The sequence below is a fragment of the Harmonia axyridis genome, chromosome 1, assembly GCF_914767665.1.
Source record: "Harmonia axyridis chromosome 1, icHarAxyr1.1, whole genome shotgun sequence".
NCBI lineage: Eukaryota > Metazoa > Arthropoda > Insecta > Coleoptera > Coccinellidae > Harmonia > Harmonia axyridis.
Genome location: NC_059501.1, coordinates 35,526,041 through 35,540,308, shown reverse-complemented (window position 1 = coordinate 35,540,308; position 14,268 = coordinate 35,526,041). Strand labels below are relative to the sequence as shown.

Genomic DNA, 14,268 nt, shown 5'->3' with positions numbered 1-14,268 from the left:
GAAGTAAAGTCATGTGGCCAAACAAATTTTTTTTCACAGAAGAAGGTCTCCACTGAGTCTGCAATGTAGAGGTTGCCAAATAGCTAAGCAACAAAAAGTACGTTAACCTACTCTTAACTCGAAATCAAATTTGGGAATATGTACTTCATATCAATGTTCAATGTATTACTTATGACATCTGGAGGTTATAGTTCATGAGAGTTCGATTTTTCCTCGTTCAGATCGTTATATACAGGGTGTTCTGATTTGTTTCCGACAAACTGAAATGGGTGATAGATCACATCATTTTAAGCAAAAAAGTTCCTATGACCATGGGTCCGGAAATGCTTCGTTTCCGAGATACAGGGTGTTAAAGTTGAAAAAATAATTCGCGTTTTCTTTAATATGTTTTGACTGCTTCGAAATCCTTTCATGAAATTATTCCTATTCAAATATTAAATTTAAATTCATTTTGAAAATTTCTAAGGCGAAATGCATGCGGATTTTCTATTGCCCACTAATAAGTAGAAGTGGTATGCTATGTAATTGTTGTTTTTAAGTGTTCTGAATATTCTGTTTCCTGAAATATTGCGTTGTTGGAATGCTTTACGAATACTGAGTTTTTATTTTCTTCGAAGGTCTGTAAAATCCTATTTCTCTGTAGATGATTTCTTCTTTGTATGCTTCGTTCGGGCCTTTGGTAATCAATACCATTTTCTGTATTTGTTGATAAGCTATTAACTTAGTTAACTATAATTATAATTAATGACATCTGAACCTAACACACTTTAAATCTGTCATTGTGTATAGCCATTTTATATCTATGCCGCAACAATTGTTGAATGTAAAACAATCAATCATTCGAAGATGTCATTTGTGCATTCAACAGAACGGTGGACATTTCGAACACCTTCTTTAAAAATTATTATGTTATTTTGTTTTGTTCTAAATTGTTACTTCTAAAAAATATTTAATTTGAAATTATTACAAATTTGTTTCTACATGTTTTAGAGATTACAAAAATATGGATTTGGCTTTAAATGCGTTTTTCTCTGAAACGGTTGCCTCTAGCAACTTAAATGAGTTTTACCTTTTTTAACTAGAAAATTCAGGGGAATTGATTTTTTAGTCCAGAATGACGTACAGGGTAGCATAGAAAAGTTGCAACGGTTTAAAGAGGACGAAATGATTGCCAGTGGCGCCCTCTAGAAAATACAACCAAATCGACCACAAATTTGAATTTCTCACCTCAAAAAACCCTATGTACCAACTTTCATGCAATTATTTGGAATCAGTCGAAAGATATTTAAGAAAACGCGAATTATTTTTTCAACTTTAACACCCTGTATCTCGGAAACGAAGCATTTCCGGACCCATGTTCATAGGAACTTTTTTGCTTAAAATGATGTGATCTATCACCCGTTTCAGTTTGTCGGATACAAATCAGAACACCCTGTATATGCTGGTTTACAGGGTGTTTAATAAGGTGAGTATTTTTTTAACAGAAGGTAGAACTCATTTACCGATAATAGCCTGTAAGAAATGTGTGAAATGAAGAAAAGAATTATAAACCAAAAAAAAAATTGGTTATTCGTTCCCCATGTCTTTCGAATTTGCAGACACATCTTGAGATTGATTTTCACCTGTCGAAATGTATAAACCAAATCGAATATGCATTGATTGTTCATATAGCTGATTGAAATCCACTATAGAGAAAATGATTACTGCACACAGAGAATATATCCAGGGTTGGTCTAAGCTCTAAGTTATCCAAGTTTTTCACTGATTTCCAAAAATTGAGCGATGGAATTCCATTCATTTTCATATATTTTGTGGGATATCAATATCAATTGCGGTTGACGATGTTAACATCTCCTGACTTAAACTGAAATAACTATTATGTAGGAAACTAATTCTCATCAAACTGCATATATCTTATAGATGCCTGAAATTTCGTAATAGTCAATTACAAACTCGATCATTCACGGTGAAAGATCACTTGTGACTCGGCAGTTAGGGAACATAAAATATACAGTATGGATTAGAAAATGATGTCTTAATGTATGTCTCAAAAGTTTTGGCATAAATTGTTTCATAAACTCGGCAGTTAGGTACATAAAATATATGTACAGGGTGGATCAGAAAATGATGTACTTTACTGATAATTTACTCTAAGTAATTACGTCGAACACATATTTCTGGAAATGTTGCAATAAAATTTAAATCAAGCGTAATTACTTCGAGGGAATTATCAGTAAAGGACACTATTTTCTGATCCACCTTGTATATTTTATGTACCTAACTGCCGAGTGATGAAGCAATTTGTGCCGAAATTTTTGAGACATTCGTTTTCTATAACATTAGAATGTTGTTCTAAAATACATATAAAAATTTTATTGTCTCATTGAATTATCATATAATGATTTATATTCATACAAATATACTGCTTAGTAATGATACAGCGTCACAATTATTATGTTTTATTACGAATAATTTTTTAAAGCAGTCTCTAGTTTCATTAGTTTGTTAGTTTACACATGTACATAAAACATGTTAATTATATTTTTGAATATTTCATCAAAAGTAATTTGATATGAAGTATTATATACGAGTAGTTTGTACATCTTCCACTTTAGTCTTATTTTCAGTTGTATCAGCCGGATTTTTCAATATCGTTTTCACATATTTCCGTAAGTAGAAGGAGCTGAAACAAAGTAAAAACTTATAGTATCGAATATAGTTGGAGGTATTGAAATGAAATGGAAAATACACAAATGATTTTGTTCAAACAACATATTTTTCATCGGCAACCTTAAAAATCAGTAGATATAAGCGGAAATAGAGAGTTTCACTTTTTAATCATATGGAAGTATATTTGGCAGGGATCACTGTGTGCCAAACTGATTTTTTCATTAGTGATCTCGAAATGAAACATCCTCGAAAGATGGAGCAAAAAATGGCGACCCCAACGTGGGACAAAAAAGCTGAAACCTCGCGCTGTGGCCTTGCAACTCCGCCCTTACAACTCTCATGCGCATTTTCCGAATATACCTTCATTCATATATTTTCCTCTGGGTCGTCGTCAGTACTGGTAGGGGAGTTATAGTGACTATTTGCTTGCCAGAGAGATGGCGTGGTTGGCTACGCATCTCTAGGAAGGTCGGAATCGCTTGAGATGTAAACCCATCTGTTTTGCGGCAATGTCACCATGCTCCGCTATGGAGATAGTATATGTATTAGGCAAGGATCACTGTCAGTGCCAAACTGATGATTCCATATCAGTGATTCTGGGATGAACACAGCAAACACCTTCAAAATTGGATGGGAACACCTCACAAAAATCCAATGACCTTTTTTTTGTTGAAATCATTATTCGAAAAGCATGAAAATCACGAAAATCTATTCGGCCGGCATGAGATCATACAATCCGGATCTAGGTGCTGTTCCCTTAGAGACAACCAATGTGTACGGTAAAATCCTTCATAGCCTTCATATTCCTCTATAATATGAACTCAAATTCATTCTTGGTTGCTCATTCGGAAAATTATAAAAATCACAAAAATCTCTTTGACCGGCATGAAATTCTTTATTTCCATCCTCAAATTGGGCCCTATATGTAGCCTATGTTAACGAAAAATTGCTCCTTGCATGATCTTTCATTTCTCAATAAAAATGAACCTAATTTTTTTACGTTCGCGCATCCAGAAATTGAATCAAAAAATCGAAAATGACAAAAGTGAATTTGGCCGTGGTGGAATGAGAAGTTCCCGTGAAGCTGGCCTGCCGAGAGCTAAAATTACCAGGGTGAGTCGAAAACCTTCAACCTATAGAAGAGTGCGCCGCCTAAATGGTCGAAAATAATATTTATGAAAATAAAATATCGTCTAGAAACAAGGAGAACAGAAATTCTAAACTTGGCATTTAAATTCTTTTCTTTTTCACTACAGACACTTCACCATCTTCCAATATTTACTCACATATGAAACTCATCATACGTGTTTCAAGGTTGATAAAATTAATAAAACAAAACCTGAATTTTTCTCCGACTTATTAACATTTTGAAAAAAAAATGGTGTAACTTTACTATTTCGGTTCAAAATTGCACTTTTCACCAACTTATTTCTATCAAATTCGACGCTATGCTTCTTTGAAATGAACCATGGTCGTAAAATATGATTAGTTTACAAGTTAGGGGAGACTGGGGAGGTTTGATACACGTTCAAATTTCCCGCCTCGGTTCTTCAAAGAAGGTGTAATAGCGTGCAGTGCCCTTTGAGTGTGGAAATTGTGTCAGTTGAAATCTAGCAACGAAGAGTTTTGAGTTTTAAATTGTGTTTTCTACATATTCGATGTAAGAATTTTCATAACAAACGTAAGGCTCTATCTCTTAATCAACAAAAACTAACGCAATTCATTACTTTATTCTTAATGCGCATTTCATTTAGAACATAGACGCCAGTAGTAGATACATATCTTCAATCGAATATCATAATATGTTTTCGTCCTATATTTTCTAAATTTGTCTTCTAGGGAGGTTTGATACAGTTAATCTCACCTCAATAGAAAAGTTTCAAACAGAAATGCAAAAACAAAAAAAAGTGTGTTTGATGACTTGGATCCTGAGGACGAAAATGAAAAAGATCAATTTTTCGATGAACGCCGACAAAAATGAATTGCAGTAGATGCAAGCTGGATCGTCATCATCATCAGAAAATGGAGTGACAACTGACATTCAGCCTTTGCAGTGTTGCCAGTGTTAGTAGTAAAATAAAAATGTTTACTTGCGAATTATATAGAAATTAGGTAGTGTTATGATAATAAAAGTTTGATTTCTTATTATTGCTTGTAACTTATTTCTTATTGTATCAAACCTCCCTTTTAGTGTATCAAGCCTCCCATGTATAGGGAGGTTTGAGACACTTTGCACCGACAATTTCAAGAGCTCATAATCAAAGTTGAAATTTCTATTTTCAGTTATTAAATATTGCTTAACGTCCAAGCGAAGTCCTTAAATTTCTCTCTGACTGGATTGGAAAATGTTAAACACAATTTTTTATTAAAAATTTTGTAGAAAATGTATCAACCCTCCCCAGTCTCCCCTATAGTAAAATAAAATGAGTGTCAAATAGATGATGAAACGCTAAAAACTTACGAAAAAATACGAAAATGCTAAGCCTCACTTCAAAACACAATACTTACAGTGCCAGTAAGAGTAAGCATCCAATATAAACTATAGTCTCAATAAAAATGAAAGCAGCTGGAAAATCATCCAGGGTAGCCGTGAAAACCATATTGATAAGGGGTGTCAATGTTGCTATTCCAATTGCTTCGAATATTCCAAATAGTGATTGGGCTTTCCCCAAATCTTCCTCTGATACCGCTTTGGTGGCCATTGATCTCAATGCTACTATCGTTATGTTGGTAATAATACTCACGAAACAACCTGTAAAAAATATAATAGAATACCTATTCGATGCCTTATTTTTATTTTAGAAAATCGAAAATTCATTACCAATATACAGCGCGATGTTTGATCTCGCTAATCCCATTATTATGGTTGTGGCTATCTTATCCAGGAATGTGAAACTTAAAATTGTTATATCGCTCAGGTGGAAAACTTTTGTGAATAGCGGCACAAATAGGACAATACCTGTGAAAGAAATCAGTTGGTGATTAATTAGATACTATTTCGAAGCTTCTATTGTTTTTAACAAAGCTAACTAAATTTAATTTTATGGAAATTGAAAATTTCCATGAAAATTGTTATTTGCTGCGCACGCATACGCAGCACCATAAATTTTTCCATGACCAATTTTCGCGCTGTATGTCCTTCACTTCACAAATTCCATCTTCAACATCTTGAATAGGTTGTGGACAATAGATGACAGATTAGGCCAATTGAAAAGACCCCGGTCTGATGCACATATGGCAGTGCTAGTACGTGTCAAAATTTTATAGCAGTCCGACCATTAGTTTGTGAGATATTGCGTTGTGAGTGTAGCTACATTTCTTATATGAAAAAAAAAGAATTTCTTGTGCTGATAAAATATTGAGCACCGAAGACGGCGAACGCCGTGGACAAAACATGGCTCCATCATTTCACTCCCGAGTCCAATCAACAGTCAGCTGAGTGGACTGCACACGATGAACCGAATCTAAAGCGAGGAAAAACACAACAGTCAGCTGGCAAAGTTATTGTTTGATTACCTTCAAAAGGGCCAGACCATCAACAGCGATTATTATATATAGCGCTATTGGATCATTTAAAGGATAAAATCATTAAAAACCGCCCCATTTGAAGAAAAAAAGGTGCTGTTTCATCGAGACAATGCGTTGTGTCACAAATCAATGAAAACAATGGCGAAATTGTATGGATTGGGCTTCGAAATGCTTGTGCATCCACCGTTTTTGCCTGATCTGGCCCCCAGCGACTTTTTCCTGTTCTCCGACCTCAAAAGAATGCTCGCTTGAATTTAGCGTCAATGCAGAAGTAATCGCTGAAACTGAGGCCTATTTTGAAGCGAAAGACAAATCGTACTACAAAAATGGTATCGAAATTTGGAAGATCGCTATAATCGCTGTATCGCTCTCGAAGGCAACTATGTTGAATAATAAAATCGAATTTTGCCAAAAAAATGTCTTTTACTATGGTAGACCGGAGGCCCTTTTTAATTAGCCTGTTAGAATTTATCTTCCACCTGGTCCCAAAGAAAACAGTCCAAAGGTGTCAAATCACAAGATCTCGGTAGCCAATTGTGATCAACAGATTCACGATTGTTGTATATAACTATAATTTTATCTGCTATTTGAGGTGTAATTGAAACAAGTATGGTTCATTGGGTTTGGTTGACACATTTCGACCTAGGCCAGTTGTTACTATGAAAATATACCCCACATGAATATCGGTTTGGAGATGATCATTGAAAAACAGTGATATAATTGATATTAGTGGAAATTCCAAATACATTTCTGGTATGTCGGAAAACATTGTAGAAGAAAAGAGGCCTCAGCTACAATCAGGAGCGACAGGAGTGAAAATTGTACGAACTAAAAAAGTATTTTAGGAAAGCTGCCGTTTGGATATGTCAAAATACACTCTTATAGCTTTTCAAGAAAAAAAAAGGGAAGAGGATTATCGCGGTTCTGAAGTGGTGGCAGAAATTTTCAAAATTAAAATTTTTTTTTTTCAATTTTTTTAGGAAACTTGAATTTCATATATATTATTCTTTGAAGTTTCAGAAGTTTGAAATTATAACCCTAGTATTACATTGCTTTGATTTTTAGGTATCGAAGTTTAGATAATGTACCTAATGTTTCGAATTAGGCAACAATCTCCGACCAACATTATCCAGTGGCGTAGATATAGGGGTGCGATGAATCTTTTCTAATTGATAATCTACACCCGACTTTCTTTCGAGAAAATTATTTTATTTCTGAAATCAACAGAGCTTCACTAAAAAAAAGTTTCTTGAATTTCTTTCGTAGAATGTACCAACCAGCACTCATTTTCCTTGTTAAAATATTACTTAGCAACGTGTTTTTTCAATTTTTTTTCGGAAAAATTAAATGCCCTCATGATATTACTCATGATTAGTTAATGGGGGCCTCAATATTTCAATATTTGACTAGTAAGTCTGATTTCTATAAAATTTGATATGGAATTGGCAAAAAAAAGTTCAGTAGGAATTCCAGCCCATCCTGATTTACGATGGAAATAATAAAATGATGCATGGTAATTTTGGAATGTACGGTAACCGCGAACACGATCACTCTTGAACGGAAAACCTAAAGAAACTTGGAATTTTCAGGGTAGGTTCCGATTTCGAATACCGCGAACCGGTGAAAGCCTTCTATTCTAAAAACAAATTAAGATCAGCCTACTTCTGCTAGTGAACAATTGATTCATTTTTTTTGACGAACCGTGTAATTTTATTGACGGTGAACATTTATAATGTAAATTACTACATTATGTATCATCTTATGTATCTCTTTATGCACATGCATGACTGAATTGAGTAAGATGCTGTCCGCAAATATTCGAAGACGTCGAAACTAAGTTTTTGTTATATTATAGTTAATAAAAATGGGGAAATCAAGAACGCGAGGTCAGTAGCTTTTAAGTGCTTGTCATTCACGCGGCAGTTGGACTCTTGTCTCTTAGCAAGGGCGTAGATCTTTTTTTTCTTGGAGGGGGTAATCAAAAAAAATGTTTTTGATGATATTGTTCACTCATATCTATAATGTGAGAGAAAGAGGTTTGATAACGGAGTTTGAACCAAATTTCTCGAAATAATTTTGTTTTATTACCAATTCGATTGTTCTTATCTTATACTGGTGCTCCTGAATTCGAGTTACGAAGGTTATTGAGAGATTCCTTGTATAATTTTAAAAATAAAATGGCGTTTAAACATTAGCCTGCAAACGCTTTGTTTTCGAGATACCGAATGTTCTTGTAGTCCTACTTTTTTGTGATGCTTAACCAGTTTATCGAATCTTCATTAATCTTCGCTACAGAATTGATAAATAAATATCAAAACTTATAATTAATTCATTTATCACAGTTATCTAGCTAGATCTTTATAACAATTTAGATTTTCCTGAGAATTACTATAGAGAGCTGTTTGAATTTTTTCCCGAAATCGATTGCAGATACGACAAAACTACAACAAACTAAAAGATGTAGTACTGAACCAGAGTTTCTTTTTAAATTTTTTTGAACTACCAGTGGTTCACAAAAAATAATTTTGGAGGAAAAGCGGGCACCCTTCTAGAAAAAAAGAATCACCCTGTATATTTGCTTTCAAAATTAGGATATCACATGATGAAAATTGTAAATTGGAATATATATGCCAATTCAAGTTAAATATCTTGTGAAGGGAAGGTGCTTAGAGAGGAAAACTTGAACTTTAACATCTGTATCACAAAAACAGAGCGTTTGAGGACTCATGTTATAGGATTTTTTTTTTTAATTGATCCGAGAAATCTGTCATTTTTATTTGTACCTCTAATTTAGAAACATCCTGAAGATATAGTCAATTCATAACTGATGTTTTCACAACTAAAATGCAATTTGAATGATATTGTGATTCATTCAAATTGTATAACACAGCCCAGAAAATATTTCTATGCGAAAGAAATCAAGAAATTATATTACAAAACTCACCAATTAAATGTACAACTGTGTTCGTGGTGATGTAATAAGTAAAATCGGGTCCAGTCCAGTGAAACACATTTTGTAGATAAAGAAATAAAGTTGTAAGATTAACTACAAAAAAAATAATATTGAAATATCAACTTTGATAAGTTCCATGATATCCTAACCATTAGTTATTCCTGTGACAATTAAGAACATCAGCAAAATTACCCGAAGCAACGGTAAATCTTTTTTATCGTCCTCTTTCCAGAGAACTTTGAATGTATCGATAGCATTTGTAGGATCGAATATATCCTTCAATAAACTCTTGTCTTTTTGTACTTTAGGTTGTCTCACTTCTTTGATGAAAAATATTCCATAACATATGCCGAACAGATAAAGGGCAGCGGCAATAAGTAGTACACCAATGTAGCCTAAATGAATGAAAAGTATTCCACTCAAAAACTGACCAATTGGTATCGCAACATTGAGAATAGTTTGTACTATAGCTACCCTAATCGTTCTCATTTCGACAGTGCTCGAATCTGCAACGTAGGAGAAAATTGCCATGATCAACATCGTTGGACCACCAAAAAAAGATGGCACGACGGCTTGAAGGAAACCCTGCACTTCGACAGGCCATTCCTTCATGAATATGACTGATAAAATACATCCGACAACGGCAAACAATTCTCCAACTAGAGGCAAGATCATGAATGGTTTTCTTATTTGTCGCCTATCGCTATATGACCCTATGAAGAGCACCAGAATAAGCGGTGCGAAATTTTGGCAAGGTGCTTGCCATGAATGAACACCATTTAGCAATATTGTTATATTTTTATTTACTGCTGTGTAATTATCGTGATCACTATCTCGTATAGCTTGACACACCGTTTCATTTAACCCCATATTGGCTCTACATGCTTTTTCTAGTTCCAGGGTCAAAAAAGCTGGCAAGCATATCACAGCTGCTACCAAGTAAGATGTAACAAGGGGTTCAACAGTTATCACGTCTCTTAGGAATTTTAACTTCTGCGCTATTGTTGAATCTGAAGATTCTTTTTTCTCGGTAGGTAGTTCCTCAGTAGACTGACCAATAAGATCCAATGTAGAAGTCATCTTTGAAAAACTATGTTACACTGTATGTCATACAATGATATTCTCACTCACTATATATTATTAACAATAGGCACTTTATGCACTAGTAAGCTATATAGTATTTAATGTACAATAAGTTATGTTTATATCAACAACACACTTTTACTACTGGCCATCAATTTTGAACACAATTGGTTACGTTAATATCATCTGGAAAAATCCCCTTATATGAAATAATACTATACTTAAGATCTTTAGAATCTTCGCGCCTAAAACCTGTTTACATCTCCCACAGCAAGAAGGAAGGATTCATAAGATTGAAATTGCAGACGATTCCTAGTGAAGGTCAATTTCTTCGATAAAATTATACAAATTCCTATCTTAATCATGTATATCCTTTCTCACCGCGGAGTAATTATTCGCATGCATATATGAAACTGTAGAATATTAAATTCTGAAATAGAAAATTATTTCTCTAAGAGATTCTGCATAGTGAAGTGTTCCGTCGAGGGTTCCGTGGAAGAAAATATCAATAATCTTGAGAAATAAGAAAACATTTTCGAACAAATTATGTTGAATAGGGTACAGGGTGGGCCAAATTGAACACTTTTGAAATGCAAGTCCTATTTCTATACTAGATAGACGAAAACGAATGTCGGATTCTGAGGGACAATTTTCATGAGAAACTCATTTGCAAAAACCGCAACCCTATAGCTATCACCGTTACATAGTTACCAGGTGCTTTTCGAAAGTGTTCATTTTCAAAATATTCGTATAACTTTTCTTCAGTTGAAAATTTTTCATTTTTGTAAAAGCAACTTTTTACGCAGAATTCAATGACGTTATTTGAATATTTCGCAAACTGATATTTTATGAGATATCGATTTGAATATTTTTCTTTAAATGACACACCCCGTATTTTTCCATTTTTCAGTCATGTTCCAGATATTGAATTTCCAAATTTTATCTTTTGGTTAAGTAAGCTTCGGACCAGGGCCCCCGCAAGGGTCATCAACGCCCGCGTGCCGAAAATATTTTGGCGCCCCTTAAAGGGGGGAAGTGGAGAAAAACGTCGCAGGATAATCGGCAAAAAATGTTTCAGTTTTCGTTAGGAATTTATTTGTAGAAGGGTTAAAAAAACTATCAGCAACCTTTATTGGATGCCTTAAGAACTTTATGCTGTCAGTTGTTGCATAATACATTTTTTTAATTTTTCATTATTTTATTCAAGCATTCGATCAAAACCGCATTTTATTTTAAATTTGTAATGAAACTGCAGAGTTTTCAAAACCTGAGCTTTATTCTTCTTTAATCTATTCATAAATATATAAACCAAACAATAAACGAATAACAAATAAAATATTCAATTAAAGGATAAAATTAAATGGATGTTTTTCTAGATTTGGCTGCTGCGAATTCTTTTATTATATCATCAAAATCAATTTTATCGAGTATCTCTTGCTCTATAGCTAAGATGGCCAATCCAGATAATCTTTCTTGTGACATAGTAGACCTCAAATAATTTTTAATTATTTTTAATTTAGAGAATGATCTCTCACCAGAAGCAACAGACACAGGTAAAGTCAGAAGGATTCTTAAGGCAATACTAAGATTCGGTAGAGAAGAAGTTAGATTATTTTCAAAAATATATTGTAGAATTTCGAGAGGATTTGACGCTTCAGGTAATGAAAACAATCTTAGGGCTTTTATCTCGTTGAATAAATCATTTTCTTCCACGTCAGCCTCCTTCTTTTCCTGATCAGTAAGCTTTTGTTGAAGAGCATGACAGCATTTTAATACATCTTCGTCATTTAATTTAAGAATATCACAAATAAAACCAAAAACGTTATCGTATTCAGATATCATATCGAACCTACTATTTAAAGAACTTAGCGTTTGATCAATTATTTTCAAAGAGAAATTAATTTTGAAAGCGATTTTTGGATCTTGAGGTGCCTCATCTGTGGGTTCATAATCGAACAATTTTGGTTTATACTTTCGTCTTACACTATATAATGGAGGAAAACTTTGCTCTATCTCAAGAGCAGCCGCTAGTTTTCCAGCTTCAGAAAGTTTTTCCTCAAAAACATTATCACCTCTATAATTTTTAAAATGATCAACTAAATTCTTTAAATAGTTTTGGCACACTTTAATGTCAATCGCTACACTCTGCATCTTTTGCTTACAATATTAATTTGGAATAAAACATCATACCAAATTATTACACTACAAATAAATTTGAAAGTTTGAATATTTGATAAAAGAGAATTTGCTTTATGTCTAGTTTCTATGGTGAAAGTATCATTTTCAGCTAATTCTAAAAGGCTATCACATATTTGAATTAAATGAAATTTTAGTGGTTTTATAGCATCAATCCTACTTGACCATCTAGTATCACTTAGGGGTTTTAGATGTAACTGAGGAACATGCTTTTTTATAACATCCCATCTTTTTGTGGATGAGGAGAAAAATGTATATGTATAGTTCTTGTACAATATTAAAAAAATTCAGTGTTTCATTTGAAACCTTAGCAGCATCATTTACAGTTAAATTTAAGCTGTGTGCAGCACATGGCACAAAAAAGCCCTAGAATTAGCATCGAGTATGCGTTTTTGTAAACCAATATGTTTTCCGCGCATATTCGCCCCATTATCATACCCTTGACCTCTCATGTATTCAATATCTAAATTTAAATTTTCCAAAAATCCCATAACAAAATTGAATAGCCCTTCCCATGTAGAGTCGAATATTGGACTAAACGCTATAAAACTTTCTTGTATTTGAACCATTTTAGAACTGTCATTTAGAACAACATAAAGCAAAACGAGGCTTATTTGCTCTGTATGGCTTGCATCCGGTGTACAATCTAAAATTATTGAATAATATTTGGAACTTCGAACCATATCCAAAATATTATTTTTTACTTTAGAAGCCATCAATTCAATAATTTCATTTTGTATCTGGTAGCCTAAATAATGGGTCATCAAGAATTTGTTTGTGAGTTATGCACTAATGTGCTCTCTCATCACAGGATCAAAAGATGAAATCATTTCCACAGTTTTGAGGAAGTTCCCATTATCATTTTCAAAAAGTTTTTTAGAAGAACCTTGAAAAGCTAGACACTGTCTGGATAAACATTTAACAATTGAAACAATTCTTCCTAGAACGTCATGCCAATATTTTTTTTCAGTTTCTAAAACCCGTAAGTGATGATCGTTCACCGTTGTGGACAATTTTAACATTTTTTTTAAATTCATCCATTCATTCATGTGAACTTTATGTGCAATTGATGTTTCATGTCTTGTAATGGCTGAGGATAAATGTTGCCAATCAGAAAAACTAGTAGAATTTTTTGCGTCTTGACCTCAACCCCTAAACGTTTCGAAGCAAAATAACTATTCTTTGGATAGGTTTCTGCTGTTATAGCATAGCAAGCAGATTTTGGTAGTTTCAGAAATTCTCTGTAACCTGTAGTATTTTTCCTACAGATGGTGGCGAAAGTTTCAGTAATTCCCCTGGCTAAAAGCTATTGCTTCGGTATTTATGATTGTTTATGTGTACCATATGCGTTTTAGTGATGATCGAAGAAATGGTGCCCGCCGTCCGGTGCAGGTGGTCCATAAAAAAATCCCGTACCGACAAAGGGATGATTATTTATGATTTGTTTACTCGAAAAGAATCGTATAATTGCAATCTGTGGCCGAGGTTATTTTATGGGGATTGCGACGTTCGGGAACTTGTTTGGATGTGTAAAAGATGTCTTTGCACGTTCAAAATTGTTGAAAAAATAAAAAAAAATTCTCAAAAACCTTTGGTCTTTCGGTTTTTCATGTGGTCTATAAGAGATTTTGGCGCCCCTATAGAGTGGCGCCCGCGTGCGGTGCACGCGTTGAACGCGCGGTTGCGGGGGCCCTGCTTCGGACTGTTCGACGCTGAAAATAAAATGATAAGGACATTGATTTTCAGCTGACAAAGTTCGATTCAAACAGTTAATCATATCAAGACAACCCGAAGACTTTTGAAAACCATAAAAATTCGATTTCAAAAATAACAAGAGA

The 14,268-nt window shown here is 33.9% G+C and overlaps 1 protein-coding gene across 2 annotated transcripts; it reads right to left on the bottom strand.

The window, feature by feature from the left end:
* Window positions 1-2,443: 2,443 nt before the first annotated feature.
* On the bottom strand, window positions 2,444-10,508 carry LOC123680886. Of its 2 annotated transcripts, XM_045619011.1 has the most exons (6): window positions 10,283-10,508; window positions 9,301-10,231; window positions 9,143-9,244; window positions 5,492-5,629; window positions 5,179-5,422; window positions 2,444-2,683 (listed from the first exon to the last, which is right to left on the bottom strand). In XM_045619011.1, the coding sequence occupies exons 2-6, from the start codon at window positions 10,229-10,231 to the stop codon at window positions 2,581-2,583; spliced, it is 1,518 nt and encodes a 505-aa protein (XP_045474967.1). In that variant the 5' UTR covers window positions 10,283-10,508; the 3' UTR covers window positions 2,444-2,580. The 2 variants fall into 2 exon arrangements, with proteins under 2 accessions (XP_045474967.1, XP_045474962.1); XM_045619006.1 differs by having other exon boundaries at window positions 9,301-10,507.
* Between the last annotated feature and the right edge of the window lie 3,760 nt (window positions 10,509-14,268).

Coding starts and splice junctions, on each gene's coding strand:
- LOC123680886 (XM_045619011.1), bottom strand. CDS start 10,231: ATGACTTCTACATTGGATCTTATTGGTCAGTCTACTGAGGAACTACCT. Junction 9,245..9,300: donor TGTCACAGGAATAACTAATG/GTTAGGATATCA, acceptor TTTTTTTTGTAG/TTAATCTTACAACTTTATTT. Junction 5,630..9,142: donor CACAGTTGTACATTTAATTG/GTGAGTTTTGTA, acceptor TTTCTTTCACAG/GTATTGTCCTATTTGTGCCG.